Source organism: Orycteropus afer, unplaced genomic scaffold, assembly GCF_000298275.1.
Source record: "Orycteropus afer afer isolate SDZICR_OR568_19922 unplaced genomic scaffold, OryAfe1.0 scaffold00087, whole genome shotgun sequence".
NCBI classification, from domain to species: Eukaryota; Metazoa; Chordata; class Mammalia; order Tubulidentata; family Orycteropodidae; genus Orycteropus; species Orycteropus afer.
The window spans coordinates 9,040,866-9,060,979 of record NW_006921674.1 but is presented as its reverse complement, the minus strand read 5'-3'; the positions used below and the strand labels follow the sequence as shown (position 1 = coordinate 9,060,979).

At 35.6% G+C, this 20,114-nt stretch overlaps 1 protein-coding gene and 1 non-coding gene across 2 annotated transcripts in view; both read left to right on the top strand.

The window, feature by feature from the left end:
• ASCC3 (activating signal cointegrator 1 complex subunit 3) overlaps positions 1-20,114 on the top strand; it is a 515,455-nt gene that overhangs the window by 77,711 nt on the left and 417,630 nt on the right. Inside the window, exons 4-7 of the mRNA XM_007942265.2 lie at positions 7,546-7,663; positions 16,275-16,482; positions 17,163-17,304; positions 18,066-18,191. Coding sequence (XP_007940456.1) covers positions 7,546-7,663; positions 16,275-16,482; positions 17,163-17,304; positions 18,066-18,191 — 594 coding nt within the window. The remainder of the gene's footprint in view (positions 1-7,545; positions 7,664-16,274; positions 16,483-17,162; positions 17,305-18,065; positions 18,192-20,114) is intronic.
• LOC122150103 lies at positions 10,289-10,350 on the top strand. The gene has a single exon (XR_006163487.1). It is a non-coding gene; the product is annotated as a U7 small nuclear RNA (small nuclear RNA).

Sequence of the window (20,114 nt, the reverse complement as noted above, 5' to 3'; positions counted from 1 at the left end):
CTTTGTATGTGACTGTTTGCTGCTTTTTCACTGCTTTGAAGATTCTCTCTCTTTAACTTTACTTTTTGAAAGGGTAACTGTAATGTATCTTGGTATAGCTCTCTTTGGGTTTATCCTGTTGCAGTTCTTTGAGCTTTTTGGATTTGCAGATTCATGTCCTTTGTTAGATTAGGGACATTTTCTGGTCATTATTTCTTCAAGTATTCTTTCAGTCCTTTTTTCTCTCTCTTCCCCTTCTGCAATTCCTATCATGCGTATATTAAGTCTCTTGCTGTCTCTGTTCTTGTTGCTCTTGATTTTCTATAATTTTAACTGTCATACTCTTAGTTACTGATCCTTTTTTCTGCTTTATTAAGTCTGTTGGTAATTCCTGTCATGTTTCTCATTTTATTATCCCTTTCAGTTGCAGCATTTCTTTCATTGGATTCTCATTTTGTTCTTGCATTGTTTTATTTCTTTTAGCTTTTTGTCTATTTTCATTTGGTTTTAAATTATGATTACTATTGTTGTATTATATTGCCTCCCCCATCCCCCCATTATTTGTTCATCCCCAAATAGAAAGAGATAGGCTTTAACTCCTTTTTTCTTGTTCATTTGGACATGTCATTGTTTCTCTGTTACTTGTGTGTTTTGTGAGGTTTTTTGTTCAGGCATTAGAATTTTCAAAGGTGTTAACTTTCTCGGTTTTCCCACTATTTGGTGATTTTGCTCAGATTATTTTCTGCAAAAAACTCAAATAGGCAGTGCCTTCGGGTTTACTTTCAGTTTCCTTTTCCTCTTTGTGATATCTCCTTCACCTGCATTGGTTAATTAGGATTCCAACATTCCAAATCTCAGTTTTCAACTTTCAGTCTCTCCCAAACACACCAGAGGACAGGCTGTGGTCAGTCCATGCACCAAGAGGTACCACTACTCAGGTGAGATATCATGTACTGATTAATCTGTCTACCAGGAGGTGCAGTTCTCTCTCTCTGGCTATTACTTCTGTTTCTGCAACCATGTTTTTACTTAGAAAACCTGTACCTAGCAATCCCCCTGAGGGGCTGGATTTCACCCTTCAATTTTGCCTTTTGTGTCCTTCCTTGTTCTGTAGGGGTTGCTAGTATTTGAGCTGACATTCAGGGGAAACACAGACTTTCCTCCATTTCAGGAGGAGGAAGGGCTTGCACTCCCCAGAAGTACCTCCAAAAGATCTGTCTTGTTGGTTTTGGAGCCCCAGTGGCCCTCTGATGGTTAGGGTCACCTCCTGACTACAGTGTAGGGAATCTGTAGGAGTTCCTGTTAATCCAGCAGCTGACAGTTACTGGTTGGGGGAGAGGTTGTCATACTCTAAATGAATGCCCAAGGAAGTCAGCCTTGTTGCTATCAGAGCCTGTATCACAGTATATTGGTAGAGAATATAACCTTCACTAAAGATGCCTACTTCCTAGCACCAAGCAGCCTTAGTCAGTAGTCTTCAGTGTCAACTGGAAGGTTGAGTAGATAGACTCACACTGATCCCCAGGCAGGTCTGTTGTGTCAATTTCATAACACACTGAGCTTTAGGGCACAGGTAGTATAGGTAGAGTACTGACAATGGGAGCAGATTCCACTGGAAGACCATCTGTAGTAGTGTGCAACAGCCTAGCCACCAACAGTTACTTGGTAGGTAAAGAGGTGTCATGCTCTGTTCAAATGTCCATGGAGGTCTGCCTGATTGCTACCAGAATCTGCCTGGTAGAGTATTAGCTGCTGTGAATGAACATACCAAACAGACCTCTGGGGAGGTCTGCTTTTGGTTATAGAGCAGAAGCTGGGAGTCCTGTCTCTTTGTATAGGTGGGACTGTTGTGGTTGGGGAAGCAGGCTCTTTATCTGAGGTCACTTCAGTTCATAGTAGCCAGTAGCCCTCATGACTGGGGTAAGGGACAGGGATGGTGAGAAAAGCAATATTCCTACCTTATGTGACTGTTGATTCATTGATTCTTGCCTGACTACAGTTGTCCACTGCTTTCCTCTGCTCCCTGATTTGCAGTCCCTCAAAAATGAGTACCATTGTTTTGTTGTATTTCTTGTTATGGTTGTGGAGGAGGGTCATAATGATAGTCTGTTTAAGCCTTCATCTTCCCAGAGTTTCTTACTTCTCAGAGCTTTGTCCTTTTTTTTTTTTTTTTTTTTAATACATTATTATTATTATTATTATTGGCAATACATAATACTCCTAGACATATTTCTACATAATTTTTTAGTAAATGTTATTTCCTAGCATTGTATGATTGCTATGGATTTACACAATTTTAAGAAAATATTTGGGTACCTAATATATACTAACATTTTCAGGTGTCTACATTATTTGCCTGACTCTAGTTTTTCACAGATCTGTTATTATCAGTTATTTAGAATACTTCATTTGAATTTAGTTCCATTTCCTATACTTGTGATAAGCTTTTTGAGGTAAGAAGAGAGTCCTTAAGTTATTTAGGACTGTAAGAAATTGAAAGAGATTAAATAACAACATCAGAAATTTATTCCTCATCTGTATCGGATCAACCCCATTTCTGCTGAGTCAATTCTGACTCATAACGACCCTATGTGACAGAGTAGAATTGCTACATAAAGTTTCCAAAGCTAAAATCTTTAAGGAAGCAGATTTTCATATCATTCTCCTGTGTAGTAAATGGTGGCTTTGAACTGCTGACCTTTTAGTTAGCAGATGAACACTCCTAGTTTCTAGCAAAAGATTCCTTTGTGTCTTCTAAAACTGCAGTCCATTGGGGACCCTTTCGTTTTTCAGGTTATGTTTAAAGACAATTATTATTTTAATCTAGAAATAGCTTAATCTACTAAAGAAGACTAGTACTTCTAATGATTCCCTTAAAAAAATGATGGCACTTATTTGGGTGTTAAAATATTAAGATCATGCTACCCAATGAAGCATATCTTTGATAAATCTTAATTAGGACTACCGTTTGGCCTGTACTATTTTGACTCTTGAGAACAGGGAGGAAATGTGCTTTGAAGAAGGATGTGGAATAATGGAGAAGCTTTCTGCTAATTGCCATGAAATAAATAAAGACAGAGAACAACTCATAGAAGAGTTACTATTTCAGCTAGTTTTTGAAGACTAGAAGGGTAGGTTAACAGGCTGAGGAGACTGGAAAGAGTGTCCCACTCAGTCACATGTTCAGTTGCATGGAGATGTTACAGAGCAGGCTGCTGCTGAGAGTTGCAGATGGGCTGGTGTGATTCAGTGGGAAGGATTTGTCATTTGTGGAAGTCCAGAATGTATGATGTTAGACAGGTCTTTTGGAGACAAACAAAAAAAGGTCATGTGTGGGTTCTCAGAAGTTTAGATTTTTTTCTTACAGGAAGTAGGGCACTGTTAAGGATTTTAAGCTATCATATAATGTGAACTGATTTTTGTGTTAGTGTAGTTAACATTTTTAACTGGTGTGCCAGGCATGCACCATGTATGGGCTATAGGTAGGCTTGGAAGCTATCATCGTCAGCCCTCAAGGCATTTTTGTGGGGCTGTGGACCATTAGGACCTTCAACTCGTCTTCCTTTGATCAGAGCTGTCTTATCTATTTACTCCAGTATGCCTCATAAATATTATGAGCTTTTAAATGTTCCATGTAATGAAAAACCTGTGAAAATACAGGTATAAAGGAAGCAGAGTATGACCATTTAGAAGTGTTTCTTGGTCATCAGTTATCAAACTTAATGGTCTCAGGATCTTTTTATACTCTTTAAAATTATTGAGCACTCCAAAGACTTTTGCTTATATAGATGTCTACTGATATTTACTATTTTTAAATTAAAATAAAGTTGTATATTCACTTAAAGTAATTATAATAAGCCCATTAAAAGTTCATGTAAATAGATATTTGAGTTAAAACTGAGGAGCTCTGGTAGCGTAGTGCCAAAGGCACTTGATTGCTAACCAGAAGGCTGACAGTTCAAACCCAGCAGCCACTCCTCGGAAGGAAGGTTGAGCAACCTACTTCCGTAGTGATACCACCTCAGAAACCCAAGGAGGGGTCGCTATGAGTCGGGTCTGACTCTACGGCACATAACAACAACAGCAGTTAAAACTATTACCTAGAGCCATAATATTTAAAAAGTGGCTTTATTTTATATTTTTGCAGATATGTTTAGTGTCTGGTTTAATAGAAGCCAGGTGGAACCTCATATCTGCTTCCACGTTCATCATGTTGTGTTATGTTGTTTCCCAACAATGTTATCATACAGATAATGTTGTTGGAAGAAAGTTGTTGTTAGATGCTATTGAGTCAGTTCCAACTCACAGTGGCCTGTGTACACCAGAAGGAAACACTGCTTAGTCCTGTGCCATCCTCACAATTGTTGCTATGTTTGATCCCATTTTTGTAGCCATTTTATTAGTCCAAGTTATTGAGGATCTTCCTCTTTTTCACTGACTAGTCCCTCCTTGATAACATGTCCAAATTATATGACACAAAGTCTCACCATCCTGACTTTTATGAATCATTCTAGTTGTACTTTTTTCCATGACAGATTTAATTATCCTTCTAGCAGTACATGGTATATTCAGTATATTCCATATTCTTTGGCATTACCATCATTCAAGTGTATCAATTCTTCTTTGGTCTTCCTTATTCATTATCCAGCTTTTGCCTGTGTATGAGGCGATTTAAAATACCATAGCTTGAGTAAGGCACACTTTAGTACTCAAAGTGACATCTTTGCTTTTTAACACTTTTTAAAGAAGTCTTTTGTGGCAGATTTGCCCAACATAATACGCCTCTTGATTTCTTCACTGGTCCTTTCCTGGGCATTGATTGTAGATCTAAGTAAAGTGAAATCCTTGACTACTTCACTATTTTCTCTGTTCATCATGATATTGCTTATTGGTCAGCTTGTGAGGATTTTCACTTAATGTTGAAGTGTAGTCCATATTGAAAGCTGTAGTTTTTGATCTTCACCAGTAAGTACTTCAAATTCTCTTCACTTTCAGGAAGAAAAGTTCTGTCATTTGCATATTGTAGGTTCTTAATGAATTTTTCTCCAGTCCTAATACCTTGTTCTTCTTGATAGAGACCTTGTTCTGGGATTATTTACTCAGTGTATAGATTAAATAAGTATTATAAAAGGATACAACCCTGACACACACCTTTCCTGATTTTAAACCACACAATGTTCCCTCATTGTGTTCCAACAACTGCCTCTTGGTCTATGTACAGGTTCCTCATGAGCACAATTAACTGCTCTGGAATTCCCATTCTTCACAATGTTTTTCATAATTTGTGTAATGCCTTTATATAGTCTATAAAACACAGGTAAACATCTTTCTGATATTCTCTGCTTTCAGCCAAGATCCATTTGATATCAGCAATGAGATCCCTCGTTCCAAGTCCTCTTCTGAAATGGCTTAAGTTTCTGGCAGTTCCCTGCCTATGTACAGCTGTGCAACTATTACTGGATTATCATCAGCAAAATTTTACTCATGTTATATTAATGATATTGTTCGATAATTTCCACATTCTGTTGGATCACCTTTCTTTGGAATGGGCACAAATACGGATCTCTTCCAGTCAGTTGGCCAGGTAGCTATCTTTCAAATTTCTTGTCATAGGCAAGTGAATGCTTCTAGTGTTGTATCCATTTTTTGAAACATTTCACTTGGTATTCTGTCAAGTCCTGAAGTCTAGTTTTTTGCCAGTGCCATCAGTGTAGCTAGGATTTCTTCTTAGAGCAACATGTTAAAAAAAAATTGGCATAGTGTTGCTTACTTAAATACCGCCTGGGAAGAGGTAGCATTTGGCAAACAAACAACACTAGTGTTATTTGTGTGAAAATATAACAGTGGCTGGCATATATAGAACTGAGAGGACAGGAAGATCTTTAATAATGGATTTTCTTTCTTTTAGTGTCCTTTTGTGTAGATCACTTCAGTAAAAGGAACAGCAAAAAGAAACCTATTGAACATTTAATGTGTCATATGTACCCAACATAGTTTTATAATTTAATTAAGTATGTTTATGTAAATTCTTTAAGAAATCATTTAATATGATAATCGTTACATGTAAAGTTAGAGTATAACATTTTTGTACAGGAAACAATTGTGGTGTGTGTGTGTTTATATATTATGTGTACACACACACACACACACATACTTGAAGAAATATAAAGGCTTTCTGGAACAGTTCTTATACAGGCAGTCCCTGAGTAATGAACAATGTCTGTTCCTGTGTTTTAAGAATTTGTAGTTTAGTTGGAACAGGTGCAGATGGTTCTTATTTAGCCTTAATTTAATGCAAGAAAAGGCTTGAAACCTTTTCAGTTATTTAGGAGCTGCATGTGTACCAAATGAAGGTGCTGATAATGAAGAATTTCTTGCAAGTAGGAGTTGGTTCTCTCTTTCAAAGTGAGGGCAGATTTACATAACATTAAAGCAGGGCTTCAAAGATGATGGTGCCTCATACAATGATGGCAGTGTTCTGCTCAATGATGGTGGCTGACTGTGTTGCTTTGAATGTGTATGGCTCTCCACAGTCCTGCTGGTCATCCAGTCTCACATCAGGCTCCTGAGAGGGCTCACTACAACTTTTTTGAGTCTCTTATTCTAGAGTTTCAATCTAATTTTTCTTGTTCCAGTTACTATGATGAATCACCCAAATTGTGAAAATTCTAGTCCATTCTTGTTTGTCATTATGGAACCACTTTGAAGCCTTGCATTAACAGACAAATTGGAGTTGTTCATAAACTGGGTGTTCTTAACCTGGGGACTACCTGTTTTTATATGCTTGAAAGACTCTGAATTCTGAAACTAGTCATCTGACTGTGGACTTGACTTAATTTTTGACAACTGCTCTGCATTTAATGGATATGGAAAACTTTTATAAAGTTTCATGAAAGATTTGCAGTACTGTGTTTTAGATTTTAGAAAGCTTTAAAATATATGTAAAGATTTTGGCATGTAGTCATGATTCATTAAAACATTATAAAGATGTGATAAAACACCACCTAGTAAGTGATAGGAAAAATAGCTCTGGTAGCATAGTGTCTGGTAGCATACTGCTAACCAGAAGGCTTTTAATTTAAACCCACCGGACACTCCTTGGAAGAAAGGTTGGACAATCTACTTCCATGAGATACTGCCTCGGAAACCCAAGGAGTGGTCACTATGAGTTGGGTCTGACCTGACGGCACGTAACAGCAACAACAACTTGGAAACAATATATTGAAAAACAAAGTAATTGTAGAATTTTATTTGGCTGTAATCAGAAAAACTAAGTGTAAGGAATTGTTCTTTTGTGACTTACAGTTTTATATATAACTGATAATAATTATAAAAATTGAACTATGTTCTTCAAATATATAATTATAGATTACCCCCTTATAGTTGAAAACACTTTACAAAGTGAAGGATTTTCTTTCTTTCCTAAATTTCTTTTTAGTTTTTTTGGTACTTAAGTTTGGCTTCTGAACTTAGTTTCAGTCTCTGCTGTATATATTAATAACTTGAAAAAAAATTTTTTTGAAATAACTTTTTGTTTGTTTCTTTGTTTTTTCAATCTCTTACAAGTTATTTGAACTACTGGGACCTGAAGGACTTGAACTTATTGAGAAGCTCCTCCAAAATAGAATTATGATTGTGGATAGATTTCTTAATTCTTCAAATGATAAGTTACAAGCTCTTCAAGGTAAGAAAATACAGTAGTGATTCTAATTTACAGGGAAAATAATTTTTTTTTTATCTTTTTGTCTATTACCTATTTCATTGATACCATCCTTTAAGTGTCTTGGATGTGACCTATTATAAAACATAAATATAAGTGACCTAAATGGGAAGGAGCTTTGGTAGCATTGATTCTATTTGTGTTTGGTTATGGCAGTTTTTTGTTTTTTTTAAGATAAAACCACTTAGCATAGAGAAAAATTTGTTGTTAAATATGAATATGTAAGTACTAACTATGGGCCTGGCAAGTTGTAGTTGAGCCTCCATTGTCATCTGGCTTACACACTGTCTTTTGAGTAATCAACTGTTTAATCTTTTTTTTTTTTTTTTTGCTACTATGGAAGATAATGGGTGTGTGTATGTATGTGTGTGTTTTCGCCCTCTGACTTCTCTAAGATGATCTCTTTGGTATTTAGCAGTTTGACTATAATGTATCTAGGTGTATATATGTATATTAAGGTTGACCCAAAGGGAACTGTAGGTGTTTTGGATGGCCTATCAGTTGTGGCATGAGAAGATGAGACTTGTTCAGGAATGCCAGAAAAAAAATAGAATTTATTACCCACAGATCCAAGAGAGGAAACCATAGGACCTGTGTTACCAAGGGATAAGGTAAGAACAAGCTGGAATTGTAAGCGAGTGCTCATATATTGCAAGCAGAATGGTGTCTTGTGGTTGACATGTGCTCAAGTGTGTTTTTGGTCAGTTTAAAAGTTTCTAATGCATTAACATATGAAAGCCATATGAGGCATGGCTGGAAGGACAAGGAGTAAGACCACCATTGAGGGAATAGGTGAAAAGACAGAAATGTCCATGACAGAAACTGAGTGGAAGAACAACTTTCACTGGGTGAAAGGTATTAATGGATGCTAGAACAGCAAGCTAAGTAGGCTACAATTTGGCCTTATGACTGTGTATGTGAGTCTTTGCTTGTGAATGTGAATGTGCATTTATGCATGTACGTGTGTTTATTCTTTATCTTTGAGTTTATAGAGCTTGAATTTGTCAGTTGATAGTTTTCATCAGCTTTGGAAATTTGAACATTGTAATTGCAATTATATTTAAATTTATTTTCTGCTAAGGTATTTGGATGAGCTTTAGGTATCTATTTTTGTCATCTTTTTTTCTCTTTATTTTCAGGCGTATACTTCTGTCTCTTGATATATATACCTAATACTTTTTTTCATTGAATGACAGACATATGGTATATTAGAAATTTTAGTGGCTTCACATGATGTTTCTTCCTTTAGTGAGTTTGAGAGAATGTGAGCTGATCACATGTATGCATGTATGTTTGTATATCCTTTATCTTTGAGTTTACAGAGCTTGAATTTGCCAGAGGATAATTTTTGTCAGCTTTGGAAATTTGAACATTATCATTGCAATTATATTTAAATTTATTGTCTGCTAAGATATTTGAATGAGCTGTAGGTGTCTATTTTTGTCATTTTTTTTCTCTTTATTTTCAGGCATATTCTTCTGTCTCTTGATATATATACCTAATTTTTTTTTATTGAATGCCAGACATATGACATGTTAGAAATTTTAGTAGATTCACATGATATTTTCTGCCTTTTGTGAGTTAGAGGGTGGGTTGATCACTACAATCCATTCATAGACAGTGCTGTATGGATGCTGGATTGCATGTTTGATAAGCCTCATGGGGGTGGGAGTGATCATGGGAAAGAGAGGGGAGGAGAGTTTTTTACAGTTGGGGACAGTAATTGGGGTCATGAAACCAGATATCCATGAACTGTTGAATGTAAAACAAGTTTGGTATGTAAATTTGAACTCAAAGCACAATACATTTTTTCTTATTAAAAAGTAAATAAATACAAATAAAGACAGTCCTGCAATGTGGTAAGTTCTAAGAATTTGGTATTTTATTTTGTTGGTGTGAATACAGATATATTTACTGATTCTAGCTTTTAATAGTGCCAATTTATATTTTTAGAATGTTCAAGATGAGTCATTATGATTTATCCCAATCCCCAGGTCATAGTCCTTTAGGATCAATTTATGTAGTAATATCTCTCACCAAGATCCCTCCTTCTAATCTTTGCTTCTTGTATATTGTAATACTGTGAAACTGTTAAAAAATTTCTTTCACTTTTCATGTCCCCCCCCCCCTTTCTTTTTAAACCATTTCAGCATTTTATCTTGCTACCCTGGGCAACTTTATAATTTAACAGATGTCTTAAGGAGCATCCCAGCCATGTATATGAACCTACTCCCACCCCCACGCCCAAAAAAAGAAATTCTCCAATTTTTGTACTTCTGGTTCTGAGCTGAATGACAGTCAGCAGCAGCCCTTTACTGCATGTACTCCTTGGCTTTTCAGATTCTGCTCCTGGGGAACAGGAGTCTGCAGATCACCGGCTGACCTCTCTATCTATGGTCTCTGTACACTCTAGAATATTTTTTCCTTCCATGTTTATAGATTCAATGCTCTCTTATGCCTTTAAACATATGTTTTTAAATTCATCTGGGTATTAAAATTTTTCATCGTGGTAATGTTAGTCTGCTGCAAGCTACTCCATTCTGCCTGGTAGAGAAAGATTATTATATTCTCTCTTAAAACTGATTAATGTAGTGTTACAGCTCTTTTAGAATTTGTCTAGCAGGTTTTCCGTTTTTTTCCAGAAGACCCTCCCTATCCTATGTTGCTTTCAACAATAGACTTATTTGTTTCATTGTAAAAAAAAAAAAAAAACTGATTAATGTGTGGAAAATGAAAGAATCTGGTAAAAAGAAGACATAGTGGCTTAGTCTTTTGTACCATAAATAAATTGGTATTGATAATAGAGAATATTTATGAGACAAGTTCTAGTGAAATTTTAACTTTCAAGGATAGGGAGAAAAACATATAGTAGTTAGGAATCAGAGATGACTAGGAAGCCAAAATTTTTAAATAAGCTTCACCAACAACAACTATGCTTCTTCTTTTTTGAAGTTATGTCACTTTTTTCTTACGTTTATGAATATGACCAGACTCATTGGCACTCAGTTGATTCTGGCTCATAGTGACCCCCATTGGGTTTCCAAGGCTGAAAATCTTTGCAGAAGCCAACTGCCTTATCTTTCTTCCACAGAGTAGCGGTTGGGTTCAAATTGCCAACCTTTTGGTTAGCTGCCAAATGCCTTAACTACTACACCACCAGAGCTCCTTTATGACTATGAAAGTAAAAGTAAATTATAAAAGCAGCCTTAATTTACATCTAAAATTTCTTAAGGATTTTCTTTATCATATATTTTGGTTACTGATAGGTGTTCTCAGAAGTGTGGAGTTGCTTTGAGATTTTTTAAAACTTGGAATTTAGGGCCTTTGTCTTTCTGTAAGTCTCTTAGTTTTTTTTTTTCATGTGTTTTGAACACACATAAACTACCTTGTTCAGGCTACCACCTAGTGAAGATTACTTAATCAGACACAGTATAGTAAGCCAACAGGGTTAGGAATATTTAAATGAGTATTTGCCTGAAGAAAAGGAACATGTTTGAAAATGTAGTCCTGCCCATGAGGACCTCAGCCTTCATGACCTGAGACCAGAAGAACTAGATGGTGTATGACTACCAATGCCAACTGCTCAGAAAGGGATCAAATCTGGAGATCCTGGATAGAGTTGGAGGAAAATGTGGAACAAAGTTCAGAAACACAAAAATGACCAGATTTACTGGCTGGGAAGAGACTGGTGGAACCCCTGAGACTATGGCCCTGGATTATCCTTTGGGCCTAGAAATGGACTCACTTCCATGGATTGGCTCTCACCCCAACAGTAGAAAAACCTACATACAGAACATCTACCCCAGGGTGATGCACCCACCTACTCTAGGGTGATGCACCCCTTGGATCAAGCAGCCATGAGACACCAGAGGGGTAGCACTCACATAGAGAGAAAGCTGAACAGACAGGAATGCATGGATGAGAGGGGCATGGGGGTGGTGGTCATAGGGAGGAAAGGGGAGGAGAGTTTTTTATGGTTGTTGTGGTTGTTGTGTGCCATTGAGTCAGACTTGACTCATAGCGACTCCTGCTTGGGTTTCCAAGGTCACAACAGAAGTAGATTGCCCCATCTTCCTTCTGAGGAGTGGCTGGTGGGTTTGAACTGCCAGCCTTCTGGTTAGCAGTCAATTGCCTTAGGCATTATGCTACCAGAGCTCATTTTTTTTATGGTTGGGGGCGGTAATTGGGGCCATGAAACCAGATGTCCATAAACTGTTGAATGTAAAAATAAGTTGGCTATGTAAATTTGCACTCAAAGCACAATACATTTTTTCTTATTAAAAAAATAAAAATAAAGACAGTCCTGCAATGTGGTAAGTTCTAGGAATTTTGTGTTTTATTTTGTTTTTGTTAATACAGAAATATTTACTGACTCCAGCTTTTAATAGTGCTAATTGGTATTTTTAGAATGTTGAAGACAAACATTTTACATATTTCTTTAGAAAGCTTTAGATGATGAGTTAGTACTGTCTAGCAAAATTCAAATTACCAAAAATAAGTATATTTGAACCATCAGCCTGTCTTTGAATGTTTTCTACTTTTTCATCATTGCATTTACTCTTTAATACTATGCTAGGTCATTATCCATGTTTCTACTATCTAATAATATAATATTCTGAACTTTAGGGGATTTAAACAAAATAGACTTTTAAGTTTTTATAAGGATTGTGTTAAAGAAGCTGGCAACCAGTGTAGTTTAAAAGTATTTTTCTTTTTTAAAAAAAATAGGTTTTTTTTTTTTGTATATATGAAAAAAAAATTATTTTCCTAAAATTCTCTGGGGGTAGGAAATATTCTTGAAGGAAATAATCATGAGAATCTTGTTACTTTATCATTGTTCTCATCTACTTCTATCTTTTTGATACAAATTTTGTGCTCAATGATTCTACAAAATCCTTTCATAGCTATCAGCTTGTATTTATATTCGTTATCAGGCTACCTTGGTATGACTAGTTATTAACCACATGCTGTCCTTTTTTTTTCATTCTCTGAAATTACTGTATTAGAAGCAATGGCTTCTTGCCATTTAGCACTTTCTAGCTTTCAAGCTAATTTATTTTGTTTTCTTTAATGTGAATACATAATCCATTCTCCTCTTCCCTCCATTTATGTAGGTAAGAGATGAGTGGGTACAGTATATTGACCTTGTAGTTGAGAATAGCTGTGAATTAGATTCTGTTTTGAGTGCTGATGTGGAGAATGTTTAGTACAGGATGTGTTGTAAAATCAAACTAATGTTAGCTTATGATGCTAAGTGACAATATTTTGAGTAATTATGCAAAGATTTTTTCCTATCATAATCACATTCTAAAAGAATGCAGGCTTCTACATTTTTCTGCTGTAAAATTTAAAAGCATTGGTAAGCTTATTCATTTTATTTCTACTTGTTCACCTCTATAGTTTAGCCAAATCCATCAAGAACTATATATTTATGCATTTGTTACATTACAGCATGTTTTTTAAAATTACCTATTATGTTCAGGCTTACAGGATTCCATTATATTCTGACTGAGGTGTTACAAAGATTTCATTGGGGTAGACGTACTTTCTTCTTTTCATTTTAATTTCTTTATTTGAATGATCTCAAATGTAGACAATAGTATTTTGTAACTATCATATTTTTAAAAAATGCTAACAATTATCATGGCATTTAGTTCTTCACTTGTTGTGTGCCGTTGAGTCAGACCTGACTCATAGCAGCCCCTCCTGGATTTCCGAAGTGGTTTCACGACAGTAGATTGCCCCATCTTTCTTCCTAGGAGTGGCTGGTGGGTTTGAACTGCCAGCCTTCTGGTTAGCAGTCAAGTGCCTTAGCCACTATGCTACCAGAGCTTAAAGTATTTATAATTCCTCATTTGAAATATTTAACATTCATTTCTGATAAAAAGTATATATCATTATTCACATTTTCAAAAAATTTGTTTCATGTCTGGCTGATTGTATGCATTCACAGACAATTTAAGTTTTCTTTTACTTTACGGTATAAATGCAACCTGTTATAATTTTAGTACTGAAAGTTAATTATAAATTCAATCATTATATAATAGGTATATAAGAATTATTTAGAAAGATACTTCTCAAAACTATAAAATACAGTTGTAGTATAGATGAGACTATATCTTACTTCATAATTTTGGAATACAATAGATCTTTATTTTTCATTTTTTACTTTTAAGGCTGATAATGCCATTATACAAGGGGGTTATTTCATGTGATTGAGCATATTCAAATATTGTATTGAGGCAATGACAAAAGTCTCAGAGTAGCAAAGATATGACTTAGAATGAATTAGAAGGGTAATTTTCTCATCTCGATGCTGTGCTTAATTCCTTCCTGTTCTATATTAAATCTTAGAATTTGATAAAATAACTTGCCCTGTGCTCCATCAGAGTATGGAGCAAGGTCATTCTTCATTGTCTTCCTAACCTAGTAACAGTGCCTGGAAACTAATCAGTCCTCAACACAATCAATATTTATTAATTAGATTGCTCTCAACAGCATTCATTTTTGTTCCTGTTGTGCATTGAATTTTGACTCGAGTAGGAATCAGGCAGTGCCCAACTCAAAGATGGCAGTCAACACACATTCAAAGTGGAATGATCTGCCACCATCTTTGGGTTTGGCATTGCTGCCTGTGAGGAGCTCTGGTAGTGTAGTGCCTGTGGTACGTGACTTTTAATCAGTTGGCTGGTGGTTCAGACCCACCAGCCACTCCTCAGAAGGAAGGTTGGGCAATCTACTTCCGCAGTGATACTGCCTCGGAAACCCAGGGAGGGGTTGCTGTGAGTTGGGTCCAACTCCATGGCAGATGATAACAACAACAATTGCTGCCTGTTTCCTGCTCAAGTCAAAATCAGATGCCCAAGAGATTTGGCTGCTATGCAACATAAACACTGCCCTTTTTACTGCTGGCCATGACTAAACCATTTTGAACCAGTTTGAAGCCCTGGTTTTGAGTAACCTGATCCACTTAGTGGATTTTATTGTCTTCCTTTTCTTTTTTTTTGAAACTGCATTTCCGTTATAAGATAGACCCATACTCTTTCTCTGTTTACTTGGTCATCTTCTAAATATATCCTGAATTATTGTCAATAATTTTTTTTATGTATAAATAAATAGTAACACACACTCAGTGTAACAGAGTGTTGTTGTTGTTGTTGTTATTTGCCGTCGAGTCGGCCCCGACTCATAGCGACCCCTCCTTGGGTTTCCGAGGCAGTATCACTACGGAAGTAGGATTGCCCAACCTTCCTTCCGAGGAGTGGCTGGTGGATTTGAACCGCCAGCCTTCTGGTTAGCAGTCAAGTGCCTTAGCCACTATGCTACCAGTGTAACAGAGTACAACCAATTAAATAGGAAAATATGTGTAATATGTGAAGAAGAAGCTGTGGTGAAGCAGAGGTTAAGTGATGATTAGTATCTGAAAGATTGGTGATATAAATGCACCCAACAGCTTCTTGGGAGAAAGACCTGGCAGACTGCTTCTGTAAAGATGATAGACTAGAATCTATGGGGCTATTCTGCTCTGTCATGTGAGATCATAATGACTCAAAAATGGACTGAACACCTAACAACACCATCAACAACACTATATAAAGAATGTTTTTACTTTATTATTAACAGCAAATGCTAATTAGTATTGAAAAATTATTATATTATTATTATGGAACCAGGAGTCAAGTGAAACAACATACTGCATTGGCCAAATCTGCTGCAAAAGATCTTTTTAAAATGTTAAAAGCAAAGATGTCACTTTGAAGACTAAGATACATCTGATCTAAGCTTTGGTATTTTCAGTTTTCTCTCATACAAGTAAAAGCTGGACAGTGAATCAGGAAGACTGAAGATGTGATGTATTTGAATTATGGTTTTGGCAAAGAATATTGATCATACCATGGACTGCCAGAAGAACGAACAAATCTGTCTTGGAAGAAGTATAGCTCGAATGCTTATTAGAAGTGAGGATGGCGAGACTTTGTCTCACATACTTTGGACGTGTTTTTAGGAGGGGACAGTCAATTCCTGAAGAAGAACATAAATTAGAGGGTCAATAAGAAAGAGGAAGACCCTTAATGAGATGGATTGACACAGTGGCTGCAACAGTGGACTCAAATATAACAAAGATTGTGAGATGACACAGGACCAGACGGTGTTTTGTTCATTTGTACATAGGGTCGCCCGTGAGTTGGAACTGACTCAACAATACCTAACAATAACAGTAATTACTATATTTATTGAAGTTACATAAAATAATTATTTCAAAATTATAAAACTAAATGTATGGATTTCTTATGTTTTGTGTAAGAATTTATAATGTTGGTAACATTACACTTTTTAGTCTGTAAGAAAGGAGATATGTGGAGACTTTTCTTAAACCACCCTGTGATGTCAGTTAGACCTTGCAACAAAAAGAAATACTCTCCTTAAAACATGTAACTGAATATATCAATTCTAAAGAATGAGTTAGAGTATTTTGCTATTTTTCTTTTGGTGGTAGAGAAAAAATGCTTTTTATAAAAGTTAAAATCAGGTCTGAGGTTTGTAAAACATTATGTTTCTTAAATTTGCTTTATAGAAAATTGCAAAAAAATTTTAGGAGAAAATACTAAACCTAATTATGGTTGCCAAGTCACTATTCAGTCTGAACAAGAAAAGCAGTTAATGAAACAATATCGCCGTGAAGAAAAAAGAATTGCTAGACGAGAAAAAAAGGTTGGAGAAGATGGAGAAGTTTCAGGAGAAGGATTAATGTGCTTTGATCCTAAGGAATTGCGAATACAAAGGTAATAAATGCCAGAAGCTGAAAAATGCTTATGCTGTAATTGCTACTTTCACATACCATTATCATTTTTTAGTTTAGTTTTAGCAGTTTAGATGATTCTTACTTCTAGTCATGTTTTCTTATAAGAATAGAATTTTGTTGTATGAAAATCTAATTTTCTGGGATAAGAAAGCAGTGATCTGCTTAATTAGAATATTCTTGGTTATATCCACATCAAAGAGAGATTTAGATTATAGAGTAGTAAGCTATATTTAGATCTGCGCACACACCAATAGGTAGGTCTATGAAGCCTACATTAATAATTGGGATTCTTGTTTCTTTTTTTGCCATGTTATTTAGAAGTAGAAAGGGGAAACATGAAACAAAGACATTGGTACCATTCAGTTCTTTAAACATTGAAAATACCTTGTTAGACATCTTAGTACTCTGGAAAACAAAATTACCAAGAACATAATTCAGATTTATCAGATTGTGTTGTCTAAAATAGTATCTAAAAATTTGACAGATTCTTTAGTTTGGTAGAAAATTTCAGGATTGGTAATATCTTCTTTTATGTAGTTTAATTTCTTCTCTTTTACAATATAAAGCTTTCTGAAATCATTACTGCCAGACTTTGTTTTAGCTTTCATTTTCAAGATAAAAATTCAAATTTGACCCTTCTTTTTTTTCTTTCATTTATAGAGAACAGGCACTTCTGAATGCTAGAAGCGCTCCTGTTTTGAGCAGGCAGAGAGAGATGGGTACAGAGAAAATACGTTATCCCCATGTTTACGATTCCCGGGCTGAAGCCGTGAAAACATCAGCTTTCATTGCTGGAGCAAAGGTATGCCACTGATTTATGACCCCTTTTGGACAATATGTCTATCCTCAGGACATAGCATAGATTTTCCTGATTTCTCTTGTGACCCTACTACTAGTTAATTACACTTTGCTAAATTGTGCTTTAAAATATTTGAGAAAATGAGGTGTGCAGTGGATATAAAGTTCCTGAAACAGTAGATATTCAGAAAATAATTGTTTTCCTCACTTTCTTTATACAACTTGTGTTTTTGAGGTTTAGGCAGTGGAATCACTGTTTTGAATGAACTTTACACTGTAATATTTCACATTTTTTTCCCAGTTATATGAATATCTTTTTTTCTTCAGATATACATTTGGTTCTTGTGTTATACAGGAAAGGAGCCCTGGTGGCGTAGTGGTTAGGCATGCAACTGTTAACTAAAAATTTGGCAGTTCAAACCCACCAGTGGCTCATTTGTAGCCGTCTTATTCTGTTAAGATTACAGCCTAGGAAATACTATGGGCAGTTTCTGCTCTGCTCTGTGGGGTGACTGTGCACCATAATTGTCTCAATGGCAGCAGGTTTAGTTTTGGGTTATATGAGATACCTCATAGACAGATACTTTGTGTGAATGTGGTTGCTTGGCTTGTTTTAGGCTAGCTTTCTTTTAAATTAACTACATGAATTAAAAATGTTATATCATAAAACCTAGTAGTGTTTCTTTATCTCTCCCTCTAATAAAGGATTTTTATCAGAGCAGTTATTTCATATTTTATTGTTATTATATTTTGTGATGCTTATAGATGATTTTACCAGAAGGAATCCTAAGAGATAATAACAAGATCTATGAAGAAGTGAAAATTCCTTACAGTCAAGCAATGCCAGTTGGCTTTGAGGAAAAGCCAGTTTATATCCAAGACTTAGATGAGGTGAGTTGAACATTTTCTGATATTTTTGATTCCTGGTATGTTTAATGAATGGATTTGTATTAAAATAGTTATTTTAACAATTAATAGCTGGTTAATATACTACAGAGACATACGCAGTTATTAAGTTATTAAGTTATTAAGAGGTGCTGTGGGGGGCTTTACATTTAAAAAAATTATATATATCTATAGATACACATTCATTTACTATAAATATATTAATATGTTTATACTTCTATATCTACATGTGTATGTTAGCAATTTCAGCTAATTTTTGACTTAAACTATGTTAGCTAACTTAAAGTAGCTCCAGTGGTGCAGTGATTAAGTGCTCAGCTGTTAAACAGGTCAGTGTTTGAGACTGACCAGCTACTCTGTGGGAGAAAGATGTATCAATCTGCTTTCTTAAAGACTACAGCCTTGGAAACCCTATGCACCAATTCTACTCTGAGTTGTAATCAACTCAATGGCAACAGCTTTGGTTTTTTGGTAAGCTAACTTAAGTAAAATATTTTAAAGGATTCATATGTTGAGATATCAAATGGTCAACCTATGATAAAACAAAGTACTTTCTTTGGGGAGGAGAAGCAGCTAAATGCTAGTGTTATCTTTATTCTCAACTTTTAATTTTGAGCAATTTCAGACCTACAGAAATATCATGCAAATAATGATATCTACATAGCCTTCACCTAGATACACCATTTTTAAAAATTTTGCCACCTTTGCTTTATCTCAAAATAAACATTAATATAGTTTAAAGTATACATATATATATTTAATCTATTCTATGAACAAACTGAAGTTGCTGAGTTTTTTCATATATATGGCGTATGTAACACAAAACACAATGCACTGCCATGGAGTTGGACCCGACTCATAGCTACCTCTTCTTGGGTTTCCAAGGTGGTATCTCTATGGAAGCAGATTGCCCAGTCTTCCTTCTGAGGAGTGGCTGGTGGGTTTGAACTGCCAGCCTTCTACTTAGCAGTCAGATGCCTTAGGCACTATGTCACCAGAGCTCCTTAGGCATATGTAGGTATTCAGAAATATCAGAAGAATACAAGAAGAGTAGCATGAAGAATACTCATACTCCCACCTACCCATGTTGTTGTTGTTGTTGTTATGTGCTGTCGAGTCGGCCCCGACTCATACTCAACCATAATTAACACCTGTCTATAAATATATATATATATTTATTTATATGATATATATGTGGTTGTATTGCATTTATATATATGTGTGCATATGTATTTTGTTTTACAGAAATGGAATTATATGTCCTGTTGCGTGTTGTGTATATAGCCACTTACATATTTAATTTTATTACTTATTTATATATAGCTATGTGTACACATCCACACACATACATATATCTTTGTATGTTAATAGACATATTTTTGTAGCATCATTTTTAATGAGCCCATTGCATTCCATTTTATGCCTTTATTCTTTTTTAAAATGTTTTCTTACTGTTAAAAAATTTTAAAGTTGTTTTCTATAACAAGCTTTTATAGTGGGGGGGGGATGACCAAACACTGTGCCACTGAGTCAAATCCAACTCATAGCGACCCCTCCTTGGGTTTCCGAGACAGTGTCATTACGGAAGTAGATTTCCTAGTCTTCCTTCTGAGGAGTTTGTGGGTGGGTTTGAACTGCCAGCCTTCTGGTTAGCTGTCAAATGCCTTAGGGCACTATACCACCAGAGTTCTTGTGTGTATAGATATATATATGCTTGTGTGTATATATATATCTCAAACCAAAAACCAAACTAACTGCTGTGGAGTTGGATCCAACTCATAGTAACCCCGCCTTGGGTTTCTAAGGCAGTATCACTATGGAAGTAGATTGCCAAATTGTCCTTCTGAGAAGAAGCTGGTGGATTTGAACCATATATATGTTGTTGTTGTTGTTATGTGCTGTCGAGTC